Below are 19608 nucleotides of genomic sequence, written 5' to 3' on the forward strand. Positions count from 1 at the left end.
TGATTTCTCTCTCTTCTATTAAAAGGGAGAAAGGAAGAGGGATCTCTGTATTCTTCCTACAGATTACCGCCGTGTACACGTACAAGGGTGTTATAGTGCAGGTAGTTTCAAACTTTCCTTTCTTGGAGTTTTAGGTGCCTTGTCATACACGCGGCTAGGTATCCTGCAGCATTCTCACTATTTCACCTCGCCGGCTCTCCCTGATTCCTCTCTTCTTCCAAGTGAGGCCTCCTGCTGGAGCTGCCACCCTAGGACCTGTCTGTTGATCCTAGGTATGGGCTATGCTAGCTGGCTCTCCCACGCCTCTCTTCTTCCAAGCGAGTCCTTCTGCTGGGTCTGGGATGCTGGAGCTGCCACCCTATGCCCGGTCTGTTGACCTTAGGTATGGGCCGATCTCTTGACTGGGGGTGAATGTTTTGATTTGTTCTGCATTCCGTCCATCAATTGTGTGTCTTTTGCTTTCTCGCCCTAAGTGCACCAGGTATGCCCAGACGTGGGTCCTGTGCTCATTGTGCCACTGGAATCAAGCTATCCTGGCTGAAGAGGGGTGAAACCCCGAAACTGGTCCTAGGATGCTTGTTTCCGGTCCAGGGAGGAATTGCCTTGGCAGTTCGGGCTGGACTGTTCCCATGAGGCACAGGGTGAAGACTGATTTGCATATGGCCAGGTCTAAGCTGTGGTGGCATGGTGAGCAAAAGAATGATGGATTTAACCCAGATCTCTTGACTGGGGGTGAATGTTTTGATTTGTTCTGCATTTCGTCCATCAATTGTGTGTCTTTTGTTTTCTTGCCCTAAGTGCACCAGGTATGCCCAGACATGCGTCCTGGGCTCACTGTGCCACTGGAATCAGCTATCCTGGCTGAAGAGGGGTGAAACCCCGAAACCGATCCTAGGATGCTTGTTTCCAGTCCAGGGAGTACCTGGCTTGGCAGTTTGGGCTGGACTGTTCCCATGAGGTACAGGGTCAAGGCAGATTTGCATATGGCCAGGTCTAAACTGTGGTGGCATGGTGAGCAAAAGAATGATGGATTTAACCCAGATCTCTTGACTGGGGGTGAATGTTTTGATTTGTTCTGCATTCCGTCCATCAATTGTGTGTCTTTTGCTTTCTCGCCCTAAGTGCACCAGGTATGCCCAGACGTGGGTCCTGGGCTCACTGTGCCACTGGAATCAAGCTATCAATTGTGTGTCTTTTGCAAACGATCTCACAGCGCCTCCTGAAATCAGTTACTCGAATTGCATGGCTATTAACGCTCCCACAGCTCCATCATGTGGTCAGTTTTCTTTACTGCTATAAATCATGTTCCATCTCCCCCTTGTCATCAGTTAGTGGAACTGCATGGCTATTACCGTTCCCACAGCTCCATCTTGTGTTCAGTTTTCTTTACTGCACTGCTATAAATCATGCTCCATCTCCCCCTTGTCATCAGTTGGTGGAACTGAAAGGCTATTACCGTTCTCACAGCTCCATCTTGTGTTCAGTTTTCCTTACTGTACTGCTATAAATCATGCTCCATCTCCCCCTTGTCATCAGTTAGTGGAACTGCATGGCTATTACCGTTCTCACAGCTCCATCTTGTGTTCAGTTTTCCTTACTGCACCGCTATAAACCATGTTCCATCTCCCCCTTGTCATCAGTTGGTGGAACTGAAAGGCTAGTACCGTTCCCACAGCTCCATCTTGTGTTCAGTTTTCCTTACTGCACCACTATAAACAATGTTCCATCTCCTCTTGTCATCAGTTAGTGGAACTGAATGGCTATTACCCTTCCCACAGCCACAGCTCCCTCTTGTGGGCAGTTTCCCTTACTGCACTGCTAAAAATCAGAATCCATCTCCCCTTGTCATCAGTTAGTAGAAATGCATGGCTGTTGACTATCCTACTGCTCCCGATGTGGTCATTTACATGAACTGCATGCCTATTCACTACCTCACATTCCCTCTTGGGTTAAGTTACTAGTGGTGCATGGCTATAAGCAGTTTTACCACTTCCCCTGCAGTCAGGTAGCAGATCTGTGTGGCTGTTAACCACCTCACAGCCCCAGCTGTTAGTACAGATCCCTGACTGTGAACGGTCAAAGATCTCCCCCTTGTGATCAATTGCTGAAAAGCATTATCGTGCACAATGGCTCCTTTGTGATGGTAATTAGGATACGAGGGCTGTTGTAACACTCCAATGATTTTTCAGTACTGCACTGAGAGAGAGGACTTGGGAATATGTGCATGTTAAGTGCGCATTTCAGGGCACAATCCAACAGATATAAGAAGCATTGGTCAAGAAAATTTGAGTTGCCTAAACATGGCAGCAATGTGTTTGCAATAAAAAAATATGTAAAAGGCGGTATCCTTTTAGTACAACTGTAGGGGTGCTTTCTAGCGGGCACATGTGCTTGTGCACTTAGAACATGGGCAGATATCCTTTTTACTTTTAATGCAAATCACAGGAAAAAACTTTTCTTAGTGGAGCAAATACAAGGTGCCTGGGCTTTAAATTACTGCAACCAAAAGGCATAGCTTAAACACAAAAGAATGACAAAAAATGTTGAAAAGAGAATGAACAATAGAAAGGAAAAAATGGCACAGTATTGGGCCGCCATCCATGGGACAGAAGAAAACTTCTATTTTAGGGAGACGTGCACAAGATGAAGCAGGCTGCCCAGCTGTCCCGTGCACAATGTAGTGATTGGAACCAAAATGTGAATGATCTTTGAGTAGACCAATGATTGAAGAGGGCTGACCCAAAGTCCCTCTCTCTATGATATAAATACATTTTTATTCATGAATTGTTTTGATTGCATGAGGCTAGCGAGACAGGTAAAGCCGCCTCTAACCGAGACCTAAATAGGAAAAGTATTCACATTCATTCATAAACCAATGAGACTGAATTGTGTCACATAGTATAACAAACAACTTTATTCTTATCTGTAAATAATTTACAGTCCGTTAGGTAATAAAGTAAGAATTGGGCCTATGGGTATATAGACAGTTAACTGCAGAGGGCTCGACTGCAAGACACACACACTCCTAAAGAATGCTTCCTTCCATGGGCTCAGTCATTAGTTAAATTACAACCAGTCATTATAAAGAAATACCAACTACATATTGTATTTATACATTTACATTTTTCACAATGTACATAGCCCCAATGATTTTAAAAATGACAAACAACGCATGTTCCCAGGCATTGGCTGCGTGGAGACACTGGCTCTTGCATGCTCTCCAATCAATCAATCAATCAATCACTGCATTTGTAAAGCGCGCTACATACCCGAGAGGGTATCAAGGCGCTGGGGAGGGGGGGTGCTACTGGTCGAAGAGCCAGGTCTTGAGGAGCCTTCTGAAGGCCAGCAGGTCCTGGGTCTGTCGTAGGATGGTGGGGAGAGTGTTCCAGGTCTTGGCGGCGAGGTAGGAGAAGGATATGCCGCTGGCGGTGGTTTTTCGGATGCGAGGGACTGTGGCGAGGGCGAGGTTTGCTGAGCGGAGGCTTCGGGTGGGGGTTCCCATGCAGCCAGGCATTGGCTGCATGGGAACGTTGCCTCTTGCATGCTCCTCAGGCATTGGCTGCATGGGGACACTGGCTCTTGCATGCTCTTCATGCATTGGCTTGCTGGGGACACTGGCTCTTGAATGCTCCCTGGGCATTGGCTGCATGGGGACACTGACTCTTGCATGCTTCTCAAGCATTGGCTGGCTGAGAACACAGGCTCTTGCATGCTCTTCGGGCATTGGCTGGTTGGGGACATTAGCTCTTGCATGCTCCTCAGGCATTGCCTAGATGGGGACACTGACTCTTGCAGGCTTCTTAGGATTTGGCTACATGGGTACACTGGCTCTTGCATGCTGTCCATGCATTGGCTGGCTGAGAACACTGACTTTTGTATGGTTCCAATGCACTGGCTGGCTGGGGACACAGGCTCTTGCATGCTCTCCGTGCATTGGCTGGGTGAGAACACTGACATTGGCATGCTTCCAAGGCACTGGCTGGCTGGGGACACTGGCTCTTGCATGCTCTCCATACATTGGCTGGCTGAGAACACTGAATTTTGCATGCTTCCAAGGCACTGGCTGGCTGGGGACATTGGCTCTTGCATGCTCCTCAGGCTTTGGCTGCATGGGGACACTGGCTCTTGCATGCTCCCCAGGCATTGGCTGCATGGGGACACTGGCTCTTGCATGCTCTCCAGGCATTGGCTGGCTGGGGATACTGGCTCTTGCATGCTCTCCAGGCACTGGCTGGCTGGGGAGACTGGCTCTCGCATGCTCTCCAGGCATTGGCTGGCTGGGGATACTGGCTCTTGCATGCTCTCCAGGCACTGGCTGGCTGGGGAGACTGGCTCTCGCATGCTCTCCAGGCACTGGCTGGCTGGGGACACTGGCTCCTGCATGCTCTTTCGGCATTGGCTGTCTAGGGATACTGGCTCTTGTATTCTCTCAGGCATTGACTGTCTAGGGATACTAGCTCTTGCATGCTCTCCAGGCATTGGCTAGCTGGGGACACAGGCTCTTGCATGCTCCACAGGCATTGGCTGCGTGGGGACACTGGCTCTTGCATGCCCTTTGGGCATCGTCTGTCTGGGGACACTGGCTCCTGCATGTTCTCCAGGCACTGGCTGGCTGGGGACACTGGCTCTTGCATGCTCTCCAGGCACTGGCTGGCTGGGGACACTGGCTCTTGCATGCTCTTTCGGCATTGGCTGTCTAAGGATACTGGCTCTTGCATACTCTCAGGCAGTGACTGTCTAGGGATACTGGCTCTTGCATGCTCTCCAGACATTGGCTAGCTGGGGACACAGGCTCTTGCATGCTCTTCGGGCATTGGCTGCCTGAGTCTTGCATGCTCTCCAGGCACTGGCTGGCTGCAGATGCTGGAGTAAGCACTCTGTCCCAGCACGGCCTGGCTGGAGTCGTTGGTGCATGTTCACTCTTCAGGCTATGGCTCGCTGGAGACACCAGCCCATGGTCACTCTCCAGGCTTTGGGTGGGTGTGGATGTATGCACTCACACACTCTGCAGGCACCCGCTAGCTGCAGATGCTGGAGTAAGCAGGCTGTCCCCGCATGGACTGGCTGGGGTCGCAGGTGCGTCTGCACTCTGCAGGCTGTAACTGGCTGGGGACACCGGCTCATGGGTGCCCTACTGTCTGTAGCAGGCAGGGAACTTCGGAGCATTCACTCCATGCTGTACAAGACTGTGCCTGCCGCGAATGCGCACTCTCCGTCTACTGGCGGTCAGGAGATACCGGCATATGCGCACTCCAGTCTATGCAATGCAGTCAAAAGGCGGGGCCTGGCCTTGTGCTGAAGGCTTTGAAGTCCAGTAATAATGCAGCTGAAACCCTGCTAAAGATCACCGTAAATAACAGCAACATAAATAAAAAATTACAATCAGGACAATATCTAAAGACAGGTTCAAGGCCGTGTCTATTACATGCCAACATCTTAGAGCGGGAAGCTGGGAGACCTGGAAATAAAAATCGGGAGAATGTAATTTCCACAGTGACTTCAAATGAAGCAGACACAATTTTAGGCAGGAGACAGTTAAAATAATGCCAGGTGAAACCCTGACCCTTGGTTCAAGGCCAGCACTCTCCCCATCAGCCGATTCCAGTCTCCCAGCCCAGCTCTGCGCCGGTCAGGGTTCGAGCCTGCTGCCTGTCCCTGCGCCGCAGTACCCTGCCTGCAGTCCGCCCCGGTGTGCCTGTATTGTCGCCCGTAATTCTTCTTTTACTCTTTTTTACTCTTATTCACTGCATCCTGTATTTAACCCTTGGTGTGCCTGTACTGTTGTCCGCTTATTTTAATTTTAATTTGTTTACTTTTGCTGTATTCACCCTTGATTGTTATGCTCCCTTCTGTGCCAGTTTCCTGACGCTGCTGCTCCTGCGGCCCCGCCCCCCGATCCCGCACACTCCCGCCTTCCGTCCTCTGCTCCCGCCGCCCTCTCCTTCATATGGCGACCACTGCACGGTCGCGCAGTGGACGCGCACAGTGGGTGCGCCTAGGCAAGCCCGTCTGCACCCGTCCGCGCCTGGACCACACCTAGTGCCAGACCCCCTGGCCCACGCAACCACCACAAGATCCGTCACCGCTACGACGTAAACACCCTCCACGCACTCAACGCCGGACAGACTTTCACCTGCTTCCAGGCCACCCCGAAGCTCACCCACGGACCCTTCACCTGCCGCAACTGCAGCTACACCAGCCAACGCACACCTGCACGCCCTGCCCAGCCCAACACTGCAGGCCACGACTACCTCAGCTGCGTACTACTCAACACCCACTCAGTCCACAAGCATGCCGTCAAACTCTGGGACCTGCTCGACTCCTCCGCCCCAGACGTCACCTTCCTGACAGAGACCTGGATGAACACCTCCTCGGCGCACGACATAGCCATAGCCATCCTGCTACAATTCACCCGCAGGGACCGAAACAACAAGAAGCCAGGAGGAGGAATAGCCATCGTCCACAGGAACACCATCAGGATCTCAACCAACACCGAAGACTCCCTCAGCATGGCTGAACACCTACACTTCCAGATCCATGTCAACCACAACACCACCCTCAGAGGAACACTCGTCTACAGACCCCCGGGACCCTGACCACAGTTCAGCGAATCCATCGCCGACCTCATCAGCACGCACGCCCTCGCCTCCACAGACTACATCCTCCTCGGAGACCTGATCTTCCACCCCGAGAACGCCAACAACAGCAACTCTACAACACTGATTGACAACCTCACCAACCTCGGACTCAAACAACTTGTTACAACACCCACCCACTCCGTCAGTCACACGCTCGACCCCATTTTCTCCACCAGCAACCACGTCACCTTCAGCCACACCACCGAGCTCCACTGGACGACCACCATTGCATCCACTTCTCCTTCGAGAAACACCCCGCACACAACCAACTCCAACACATCCCACACCGCAACTGGAAAAAAGTCACCAATGACCAGCTCACTGCCAGAGTCGCCCGAGAACCTCCACCCGAGCCCTCCGAGACCGACGCAGCAGCCAACAACTTCAGACAATGGATCGACAACTGCGCCAACACCCTCGCCCCGATCAGGAAACCCTCCAACATGCGCACCAACACGAGAGCCATCTGGTTCAACGCCGACCTCCAAAACTCCAAGCACACCTGCAGAAGACTCGAGAAACATTGGCGCAGTGACTAGACACCTGACAACCACGCAACCCTTATGAATGCCAGACGCAAACGCCACCAACTCATCCGGTCCACCAAAAAAACCTCCTTCAAAGAACGCATCGACAACAACGCACACAACAGCAAAGAGCTCTTCAACATCATGAAAGAACTCGCCACCCCCAACTCCTCATCACATCACAAGCCGCATCACAAGAACTCTGCGACTTCCTGGCTACCTTCTTCCACCGCAAGATTGCAGACATCCACAACAGCTCCGACACCCGGACTCCAATGACTAACACCATCACCCCCGACTCTACACCCACCAAGCACATCGACCCTCTACTCTCCTGGTGCAACGTCAATGACGAAGACACCATCAAAATCATGAACACCATCCACTCCGGCTCACCCGCCGATCCCTGCTCCCACCACATCTTCAACAAGGCAAGCTACATCATCGCACCCCAACTCCGAAAGATCATCAACAGCTCCTTCGAGACCGCCACCTTCCCAGAAAGCTGGAAACACGCTGAGATCAACGCCCTTCTCAAGAAACCCAAGGCGGACCCAAAGGACCTCAAGAACTTCCGACCCATCTCCCTGCTCCCGTTCCCGACAAAAGTCATCGAGAAGACCGCTAACAGACAACTGTCCCACTTCCTAGAGGAGAACAACGTCCTGGACTCCTCTCAATCCAGCTTCTGCAGCAATCACAGCCCCGAAACCACCCTCATCGCTGCCACTGACGACATCAGGACCATACTGGAAAACGGCAAAACTGCGGCCCTCATCCTCCTGGACCTCTCGCCCGCCTTTGACACCGTCTGCCACCACACCCTGCACACACGCCAACAAGACGCAGGGATCCAAGACAAAGCCCTGGACTGGATCACCTCCTTCCTCACCGGCAGAACGCAGAGAGTCCGCCTCCCCCCCCTTCAGGTCCGAAGCCACCATGATCACCTGCTCCGTACCCCAAGGATCCTCCCTCAGCCTGACCCTCTTTAACATCTACATGGCACCGCTCGCCAACATCGTCCAAGCACACCACCTCAGCATCGTATCATACGCCGACGACACCCAGCTGATCCTCTCCCTCACCAAGGACCCGGCCACCACCAAATCCAACCTCCATGAGAGAATGAAGGCCTTCGCAGAGTAGATGAGGACCAGCTGGCTGAAACTGAACTCGGACAAGATGGAGGTCCTCATGCTTGGCTCCACCCCCTCTGCATGGGAGAAGTCCTGGTGGCCGACCACGCTGGGAGCTGCCCCGACACCAACCAGCCACGCACGCAACCTGGGAGTCATCCTGGACTCAACGCTCTCAATGACCCAGCAAGTCAACACAGTTTCCTCCTCCTGCTTCAACACCCTCGCATGCTCCGCAAGATCTTCAGATGGATCCCCACCAAAACCAGAAGAACGGTCACCCACGCACTCGTCAGCTGCAGGCTGGACTACGGCAACGCCCTCTACGCAGAAACAACGGCCACACTCCAGAAGAGATTCCAACGCATACAAAACGCCTCCGCATGCCTCATCCTTGGACTCCCTTGTCACAGCCACATCACTACCCACCTGAGAGACCTTCACTGGCTCCCGGTCAACAAGAGGATCACCTTCAAGCTCCTCACCCACGCCCACAAAGCACTCCACAACGCCGGACCACCATACCTCAATGAACGACTGTCCTTCTACACCCCAAACCGCCAGCTCCGCTCCGCCGACCTCGCCCTCGCCACCATCCCACTCCTCCGCCGATCGACCACCGGCGGCAGATCATTCTCCCACCTCGCTGCCAAGACATGGAACATGCTCCCCGTCCACTTGCGTCAGACCCAGGACCTGCTGACCTTCAGGAGATGTCTCAAGACCTGGCTGTTCGACCAGTAGCTGCTCGCCCCTGTCCCTCAGCGGCTTGCGACCCTCACGGGTGAGTAGCGTGATCTACAAATGTTTGATTGATTGATTGATTTTTGGCTTCTAAAATTAGGAGTCTTGTTTCCCTTAATGGGTCAGTTGGCGTGTGTGTGTCTGTTACATTCAAATCTCATCAAAACACATTCCGAAATTTCCTTGGTAGTGAGAAGGGAGGTCAAAGCAGGACTCACAATATTTCATAATTCAAAAAAGTCTTATCACGAGTTCCAATAACTAAGTAGTGAAATACGTCAAAGCAGTGGTTGATTTGAGCCGGTGCTTTCCGGTGCTGAGCACAGGCACTTAATTGGTTTCCGGTGCTCGGTACCGGCACCTAATTGTCAACACCACTCTTAGGGCAGTCTGCCACAAGGTGGCGCTGCTCATGTAATTTAGAGATGAGCAGTATAACAGTTGTTTAGGAAAACAATATACATTAAAACATTACTAATACCTGCCTCCCCAGCCATTCCTTTAGCTTTGGGGTCCTGGAATAATCTGAACTGTCGCATTCACATGCAAAAGAGATGGTTACTAGTTGTTTTGGCAGAAACAACAAGGGCGATGGGTGGTGCAAGCAGCAGTGGCCTCCTGGTCAGAGCCCTGGCACTTAATATTTTACAAATTAAGCACTGCATCAAAGTTCTCTCAGGCCAGGTGGCATGACCCCTTCATTACCGCTCTCCTAATCACAGGCAATCGAAAAGCTGTGCCTTTTATTTTGATCCGGGTCGACATGCAATGTTTCCCAAAAACCCTCATTTGTAGGTCTCGGGGAAGAGACATTTGGTTTTCAATCTGTGGACTTCAACTTGCCCATAGTCTTACCAATTGCTCCCTCCATCCTCACTCTCATATCCTTTCTCCCCAGTTGTCCATAGTATGCATGCGTCATGCCTCTTCTAGTGTTCAGCCCTCCCCCAGAGCATGGACCAAGTACTTGTGTCCATCCCCTGCTCCTGTTTTAGAAGCTACGTTTTTCTTTGTGTTTGAGACCTCCACACGAGTGCTCGAATTTTTACAAGCTTGGTCTCCCACTCGGGCTTCAGTTCAAACAACACAGTTATTAGGAATCTGAGCACAAAGGCTGCATTTAAACAATTTGCTTTTGTTCAGTTTTGAAAGACTGGCAAAGATAGTTTTCAAAGTTTTTTTTAGCTTGAAATGTCAATGCATAATTTTAAACGTGCATGAAGTGGCATTATGACGCTTGCTTAGTTCAATTCAAGTTTTGTTTTACAATGAGGTGGGTCCCTCTAGCGTCTGAAAAAGGAATATCCCACACAATATCGCATCACAGCTGGGTCACAGCGCTTTGCTATTATTCAACATGCCTAGAAGACATTGACCATGATGACAACTCCAATAGCTCTGGGATTGCCGAAACCTATTGGCTTTGTCAATGCTTGTTTTAAGTTGAGGAGCCAGCTTCAGTCATTGCCACTCTCTGTGTATTGATCAGCCCAAAGCATTTACAGGAAGCGCTTGGGGGGGGCACCTAGAGGTGGCTGGACCCTCACCAGGGGCGTAACACGGGCTCCTGCGGAGCAGTGGGGCCCCCAACCCTCCAGGGGACTCATTTTGTGTCATGTCACTGACCCTCATTACTGGCCTTCCAGATTCACTGACCCTGAGTGATGACAGACTTCACCCCAGCCCTACAGTCCCAGTAGAATATATGTCTGACTCTGTCCCAGTCCGACTGGCTTGGCATATGCCTGCACTCCAGTCATGGACTCTCAGAGGCGCATGCGCTCCTGTCCCTCTGGAGTGCAGATGACCCCCTCCCCCCATCACTCACAGACCCTGCCTGGTCTCCAGCCTTATCCGCACCCCTCAGGATGGACCCACAGACCTTCAGGATCGCCTTGCCGAGGGGAACTGCCCTCCATACATATTTTCACTCATTCATTCGTTCATTAAATAATTCATTAGTTCATGCCTCTGGCCTGGACTTCAGAACTCTTGAGTCACCGTCTGTTTAACTCCTTTGTGGCCTCTGCTGGGGAAGAGCGGTGTTCAAGCAGCAGACATGGCAGGGAGTCTGAGGGAGATGGAACAAACCATGAGTAAAGGGTGAATTCAGCAGACGAACGCAACAAGAACTAAAATAAACTCAGACCATGCTTATGTTGGGATAGAAATGGTGCTTGAGGGAAGAAGTAGGGAACGTCCCAGATGGCAGCTGGATCGTCTCCTTTTGCAAAATGAGGATTGGGTTCAGGGATTTAGAAAATGAATTTTGGAATATTTTCAGATTAATGAGAGTATGGCTACCCCCTTTTCAGTATGGGGGGGGTTTAAGGCAGCAGCCCGTGGACAGATAATAGCCTATACGGCCGCCCAGTCCAATACCCGGAGGATTAAGATAACTCAATTGCAAACCGAAGTAGGTCGGGAATACGCTCTCCAACTTCAGCTTCTTCGAAATCTATATGAGCAGGCAAGAACAGCGCTGAGGGACTTTTCACTTTAGAAGAGGTTTGCAACTCACGAATATTCCAACAGAGGGTCTACGAAGAAAGTCAGTTAATCGCTAAATTCTTGGCAAATTCCACAAGGAAAAAACAAGAATCAGCCACAATAAACAGAATTTTAGATCCTCGGACTGGCCAAGAAATAATTAACAGTAGCGATATTTCACAGACTTTCGTAGACCATTTTCATCAGCTGTACTCTACTGAGTATTTAGTGGAGGAGGAGCAAATCCAGGAATATTTCATAAATATGAATGTCCCCAAGCTATCAGATGGCTGGATTGGTGAATTAGGAAGGGAAGTAGAGGTTGCTGAAATCTTAGCAGCTATTAAATCAACAGCCGGGGCAAAAGCTTGTGGGCAGGACGGCTTCCCTTTCGAGTTTTATAAAGTATTTTTAAAAGAACTTGCTACCCCATTGAAAAATGTATTTAACTTTGTTAAAAAGGGTGGCGAAGTCCCAGATGTTTTTAAAGAAGCAATAATTGTTTCTTTTGTTACAAAAGATAAACCAACGGAAGATGTGAATTCATATAGGCCCATCCGTCTGTTGAATTCGGACTATAAAATCCTGATGAAGGTATGCCGCCCAAGAAATAATCCATAGAGATCAAACTGGCTTTATAGCCGGCAGATCAATGGTGACCAACACCCAGTTTTTAATACATGCGTTGGATTATTTTAATACAAATTCCATCCCGGCCAGTATTGTAATGGTTGATGCGGAGAAAGCCTTCAACCTTGTGAATTGGAAAACCTTGTTTTTCACCTTGAGTCGGTTCGGGTTTCCTGCACAGGTAGTTAATATGTTACGCAACATCTACCAGGGGGCCACTGCCCAGATCATAATTAACTTAAACTGTGCAGGCACCATAAATATAAATCGTGGAACCAGGCAGGGCTGCCCGCTTTCGCCATTACTATTTACTATTTTTATAGAACCTGTGGTTTTAAAAATATGAAATAATGCTGCTATCCAACCCCTGATACCTGGTATGGCTAAATTAAAACTCTTTGCCGATGACATCATTTTATATCTGACTCCCGATAGAGAGAGACTCTAACAGCTCTGAGGGAATTTTCAGAGTTTGAGCAAATAGGCGGGTACAAAATAAATGCCAATAAAACCGAGGTTCTCGCTCTTAATGCTGATTTGAACTCTTTTCCACCTTGTCTAAAGATACAAGCAACAAAAACTGATCCTATAAGATATCTTAGGATATACGTACCCAATCAGTATCATCAGTTATTTGAGTTGAATTATTTAAAAATAAAGGGAAAGATCACAAAGCTGCTGGAACAACGGACATTACTCCCCCTATCGATAGTGGGTAGAGTTTCATTGATCAAAATGTCCATACTCCCGCTGCTCATTTTTTTATTTTCTAACGTCCCGATTAAAATAAATCAGTCATACTTTAATGAAATTGATACTCTACTCAGGGAATTCATTTGGGGTAGGAAAGCTCCGAGGGTTACATTGAACGTGGTCCAATTACCCATAGTACAAGGGGGCTTAGCGCTGCCTCACTTGAGAACTTATTATGAGGCCGCCTTTTTAGATTTAGTGTCTGGATTAATGGGATCCAATCTTATTAGTGACAGCTTTTTTATGGATAAAATGACACAAGAAATTGGATCACTAACCCCGGTATTTTTAAAAACTTCTAAACTTCCAAAAAAGACACGTTATAAGACTTTAAAAGATTATCTTTTTAGACTCCAGTCCTTTTTTAAAAAGATGGGCTCATCTGGTCTCCAGTTTTTAAAATTAAGAGAATGTACGAGTCTCGGCCTCCAGTTGCAATCTAGACATACTTGGGAAGGCTGTGGACTCTCCGAGTTAAGGCATTTTATAATTCAAAATAGGCCGATCTCCTGGCAAGAAATAGCGGCACGGTCGGACGGCAATCGGAAGCCGACCTTTCTTGAATATTTACGCTTTGTTCATCTGCTAACAAATACCAGTGGTATTTTGGACACCCCTTACCATTTTGTGGTAGCCCTCTATGGGGCCAATGTTAAAGGAGTGGGAAACTGGTACAGGCTGTTACATAAGCAGGGACAGGCTTCCGTGATAGAGACTCATTTGGATAAAATAACTCGGGAGACCGGATGTAGGCTGAATGGGAAGGAGTGGGAGTCTATGTGCCATCTAGGAAGTAAATCTTTGCGTGCCGCAAATTTTAAAAGGATGGGCTTTCTATCGCGATGGCTTTCTTATTTAACTCCGGCCGCATTAAAAAAAAGATTTCCTGGCGTAGAAAATAGGGTGCTTTCGCTGCCAAATAGATGGGGAGGGCGGGTGGCATCATACTTTTTTTGCATGTTCAGGACTTAGGCTTTTTTGGGAGGCAGTTTTCTCGGATATTGGGCAAGCAATCGGTAAGAGTATTTTGCTTGAGGCTGAAGCTGCCTTGTTTGGTATCAGTAGAGATGAAAAGATACTCTCCGAACCTAAAAAAGCCTTTGTATTTATTTCGTGTATGGTGGCTCGCTCTCCAATTTTGCAGAATTGGAAATCTAGGGAAGCACCTTCTCATCTGAAATGGTTCAACAAAATGGAAAGAGAGATCATAGCACTAGGGCTGGTAAATGAATGTAGCAGCTTGTTACTAAAATGCATCAGCACTTTTTCTTATTGCACTTTAGCAGCACTAGCACTTTAATAGTTTTAGCACTTTATAGAATGCATTTTGCACTTTTGTCAATGATGTGAGGAACTGTTATAGCCACAAATCCTCATTGTATTTATGTTGGCTTTAGGCGATAAGATGGCACTAGCACTTAATTGGCATTGCACTTTAGATGTATTAGGAATTCTCCTTATTGCTGCTGTGTTCTAGGATAAATGTGCATTTATTTCGCTTTGTGAATGAGTATATAATAAGCTGCTGTAGTTTTAGTTCTTTGTCATTTTCTTTATGTATTGTCTGGCTGTCATTTCGATTCTTTGTAGAAACTGGTTTTAATGAAAATGTTTTTTTTACCATGTAATTCTTGAACCTAATGCTCTGCTCAATAAAAAATAAAAAGAACTAAAATAAACTCACCCCACAGCGCCCACAGGGCTGTGGGAAAGAGGCGGGCACAGGAGGGGGCAGCAGCTGAGGGTGGGACGGACGGGTGGACGGTGGGTGTCTGACGTCACAGCAGTATCCCTGCTCTGGCCCATCGAATGCAGGGGACATTTCAGAACCTGGCACCAGGCCATGAAGGTGGTCTGTGGGGCAAGCGCCTTGAGGCCATTAATAATACGTCTTGAGGAGTTATATTGGATCCAGGGGGAATGTTTGAGAGCTGAAATGTTCTAATGGAGGGGGATGTAGGGACCACGGGTGGAATCTTATACATGATAGGGGTAAGGTGGACTGTTGTGATGGAAGGGGAATGTGCCGACGATGAGTGGAGTCCTGGGCATATTTGGGCTAAGGTGTAATGGAGGGGGAAAGAATGTTGGGACGACGGGTGAAATCTTAAGCTTTTTTTTGGGTGTCAGGCACTTGGTAAAGGACCCTTCCATCGTCACACCCCGCTCGTCCATTGCTTTGTTTGATTGGGCTTTTTACTGAGCAGACTTTCTGTTTTGAAGCCAGGTCTTCATTTCCAACAGTTGGGGTCTGCACTGTGCTGAGTCTCTTGTCCAGGATAAGTTCAAAGGAAAGCATCTGATGTTTTCTGTGTGCAAAGGGTTCTGGGAAAGGCTGAGCTCACAAGTGTGCCCCTTCAATGGTGTAATTGCCCTGAGACTGTTTGTGAAATAATGTCTGATATTATAATTCTGATTTTGGCAGGGAAGGTCAGGGGTCACAGATAGGGATGGAGTTAAGAGTTCACATGACTCCAGACCATAGAGAACGCTGCAGCCAGACTCATCCTGGGCCTCGCTAAACGAACCCACATCGCCCCCACCTGAGAGACCTCCACTGGCCCCATCCAGAAGAGGTGCCAGTTCAAGACCCCTACGCACAACCATCGACTGACCTTCCACCAACCCTCTAGACACCTGCACTCCTCTTCACTCGCCCTCGCTCACACAATCGCATCCGTCACAGCCGCAGGGGTGGTCACTCCTTCTCTTACATCGCTGCCAAGACCCCCAGCTCTGTGCAGCCCCCTCGCTGGCAGACTTCAGAAAGAAACCCAAGACCGGGCTCTTTGACAGAGACGCAATGCCCAGATACCCCTGGGGGTGACAGTGCTGCGCTCTACAAATGCTACTTGATTGATTGATTGAATGACATGTGCACGATCGAGAATAACCTGGCTGGAGGTCATAGGCTAAAAAGTCAAAGGTTAGAAAATTGAGACTCAAAGTAGGGGGCAGCCTTTGAGCTCTGGAGGGACAGAGCTTGAGGTCACAGGTCTCAGTACAGACGGACAAACCAGGCAGGACAGGATGCAAACAGACGTGGAACCGCTGAATGTCTCTGGACGAGGGTCTCGTCAAAGGGCTGCTGGTCCATGAGGTTGAAGGTCAGAGGGCTGCAGATGGGAGGATGCAGAGCTGGCAGGCAGAGACCAGACCTTCAAAGACTTGACATCCTACAGCTAGAGGTCACAGAAGGTCAGAGGAGCCCAAAGGTCAGGAAGATAGTGGTGAAAGTCACAGGACTGGAGGTGAAAGTTATGAGCCTACAAGTCAGAGGTTACAAGGCATCAGACATAGTTAAAATGAGGTCAAAGTCAGAAAGCTGAAGGTCAAAGTTCACAGAGCTTGGAGTCAAAGAATGCTGGGTTAAAGGTCACAGATGAAATTGGCAGAAGTCACGGGGATGAAGGACAAAGAGGTGGAGATCAAATGGCCAGAGGTGAAAGGTCATAGGACTGAAGGTCCGCAATAGAAAGAGGTCAGAGGTCACACGGATGGTAGTCAACGGCAAGAGGTGAAAGGTCACAGGGCTGTAGGTCGAAGGTGAGGAGGAGTTCAGAGGTCACACACTGGAGGTCAGAAACATAGCATCGTGGATCAGAACTTGGCGCAGTTGGAGCAGGTGCTGTTTGTGAGGGTCTTGCTTGTTAGGGTGGGGAGCACGATGTGGGGGTCCCGCTTGGAGTCCAGGCCCTTGTCGTTGGCGACAATGTTCTTTATCAAGCAGCTCGCGGCCTCGTCGATATTCAGGTTGTCCTGGTTAAAGGGAAGATCAAAGACTCTGTTATACAGCGTACGAGCAGCAGGGCTGAGGTGAGTGTACGCAGTGCCCGTGGGCCCTGGTGCAAGCAAGGGGAAAGGAGACACTGCTGCGTTTAATATTAGGCCGTGGGGGGCACCACCACTTATTTTTCTGCATCTGACATTTACCAAGAGCAAGAGAGTGAAAAACACCTAAACGGGAAAGGTGGTGGAAGAGGAAGGCAGAAAAACCGTCACAAAGGGAATTAATTTCAGGAAATTTTTTGTTAGCCGGGTCTTATAATACAATTTATCAATCTCTGCAGCAGTATGCTCCCACTTCGTTTACCCAGATTTCCTCTTTAAATAACGATCTTTTTTTCAACAATACTTTAATAAGGAAACCAGGAGAGTGGAAACGTTATCTCGCCCAGTCTAAACAAGGCGATCTGGGTTCCAAAGCAGTCAAAAAATGGTGGGAACAAGAAAAACATGTTTTATCATTAACGACGTGGCGGACTATTAATAAATTTAACTTTTCCACATTAAGGGGAGCTAACTGGCGCATAATGTTATTTTTTGGGAAATGGCTTTTGTATTATACCCCGGCGGCAATCGCTAAAATGTTTAGTAATTATATACCAATTTGTTTTCGTTGTCTAAACTTCGCCCCAGCTAATTGGACACACGTAATAGTTGACTGTAGTATGGTGAAAGTGTTCTGGGAAGACATTTTTGGTTTTTTAAGCTCTAATTATCATATCCAGATATCTATAAATGTTAAACTGATGCTTTATGGCTTTGATCCGTATCTTAATCTTTCCGTATCACTCGCTAAATTGCTTTACATTTGCATGGCAGTGGCCAGATCGCTGCTACTTCAGAACTGGCGCACTAATCAGATTCCATCTTTCCACGAACGGCTACTTAAAATGCGAAGAGTAAAGACAAGTGAGCGTAGCTATGCGGCGAGGATTGGAGGGGGGAGAAAATTTGAAAAAATTTGGGGAATTTTTTTTTAATTAATCGTCATGTCTGTTGTCTTTTTGTTTATGGAATTCTGTAAATTGTCTTTGTTATATCAGATGGAAGTTGGGTCCGTTTTATGAGAGATGTTTGGTTTCTGTAATTCTGCATCTTGTTTATTGAACTTTAAATTTGTATGACACCTATCAATTTCAATAAAATAAATTATAAAAAAACAAAAAACAAAGGGAGAAAGCAGGAACCTGCACGAGTGAGATAAAGGGGCAGGGAGTGTCTGTCCATGCATTAAAGAGGCCTGAGGTGGATTTAGGACTACAAAGCCTCGGTCTTCCGGCCGCGCACATTTAATTGCACAGCAGCATGTTTCAGAGCAGAGCTTTTGGCACCGGCAGTTTGTTATGCACAAACTAAGCACTGGCCACACTGCACCAGGCAGCAAAATGTAGTGATTTCTGGGGTACAGTGGGCCTGTCATACGATACCCCACTGCACGGCACTGCGAGTGCTGCACAAATAATAGCTGCACCGCTGTCACACGATACTCCACTGCACGGCACTGCGAGTGCTGCACTAATAATAGCTGCAACGCTGTCACACGATACTCCTCTGCACGGCACTGCGAGTGCTGCACTAATGATAGCTGCACCGCTGTCACACGATGCCCCACTGCACGGCACTGAGAGCGCTGCGCTAATGATAGCTGCACCGCTGTCACACGATACCCCACTGCACGGCACTGCGAGCGCTGCACTAATGATAGCTGCACAGCTGTCACACGATGCCCCACTGCACGGCACTGCGAGTGCTGCACTAATGATAGCTGCACAGCTGTCACACGATGCCCCACTGCACGGCACTGCGAGTGCTGCACTAATGATAGCTGCACCGCTGTCACACGATGCCCCACTGCACGGCACTGCGAGTGCTGCACTAATGATAGTTGCACCGCTGTCACACGATGCCCCACTGCACGGCACTGCGAGTGCTGCACTAATGATAGCTGCACCGCTGTCACACGATGCCCCACTGCACGGCACTGCGAGTGCTGCACTAATGATAGCTGCACCGCTGTCACATGATGCCCCACTGCACGGCACTGCGAGCTCTGCACTAATGATAGCTGCACCGCTGTCACACGATACTCCACTGCACGGCACTGCGAGTGCTGCACTAATGATAGCTGCACCGCTGTCACACGATGCCCCACTGCACGGCACTGCGAGCGCTGCACTAATGATAGCTGCACCAGCTGTCACACAATATCCCACTGCACGGCACTGCGAGTGCTGCACTAATGATAGCTGCACCGCTGTCACACGATGCCCCACTGCACGGTACTGCGAGCGCTGCACTAATGATAGCTGCACCGCTGTCACACAATGCCCCACTGCACGGCACTGCGAGTGCTGCACTAATGATAGCTGCACCGCTGTCACACGATGCCCCACTGCACGGTACTGCGAGTGCTGCACTAATGATAGCTGCACCGCTGTCAGGCGATGCCCCACTGCACGACACTGCGAGTGCTGCACTAATGATAGCTGCACCGCTGTCACACGATGCCCCACTGCACGGCACTGCGAGTGCTGCACTAATGATAGCTGCACCGCTGTCACACGATGCCCCACTGCACGGCACTGCGAGCGCTGCACTAATGATAGCTGCACCACAGTCACACGATGCCCCACTGCACGGCACTGCGAGCGCTGCACTAATGATAGCGGCACCGCTGTCACACGATGCCCCACTGCACGGTACTGCGAGCGCTGCACTAATGATAGCTGCACCGCTGTCACACGATGCCCCACTGCACGGCACTGCGAGTGCTGCACTAATGATAGCTGCACCGCTGTCACACGATGCCCCACTGCACGGCACTGCGAGTGCTGCACTAATGATAGCTGCACCGCTGTCACACGATGCCCCACTGCACGGCACTGCGAGTGCTGCACT

General features: G+C 49.4%; 1 protein-coding gene across 2 annotated transcripts in view; it reads right to left on the reverse strand.

The window, feature by feature from the left end:
* Nucleotides 1-2896: 2896 nt before the first annotated feature.
* The window catches only part of LOC146829730 (ras-related protein Rab-38-like), a 378790-nt gene continuing 362078 nt past the window's right edge, over nucleotides 2897-19608 (reverse strand). For both annotated transcript variants that reach the window (XM_085608451.1, XM_085608452.1), the window contains exon 4: nucleotides 2897-16683. In XM_085608451.1, the coding sequence (XP_085464577.1) occupies nucleotides 16525-16683 (159 nt within the window). In that variant the 3' untranslated portion in view covers nucleotides 2897-16524. The remainder of the gene's footprint in view (nucleotides 16684-19608) is intronic.

Source organism: Triturus cristatus, chromosome 5_2 (assembly GCF_964204655.1).
Source record: "Triturus cristatus chromosome 5_2, aTriCri1.1, whole genome shotgun sequence".
Lineage (NCBI taxonomy): Eukaryota > Metazoa > Chordata > Amphibia > Caudata > Salamandridae > Triturus > Triturus cristatus.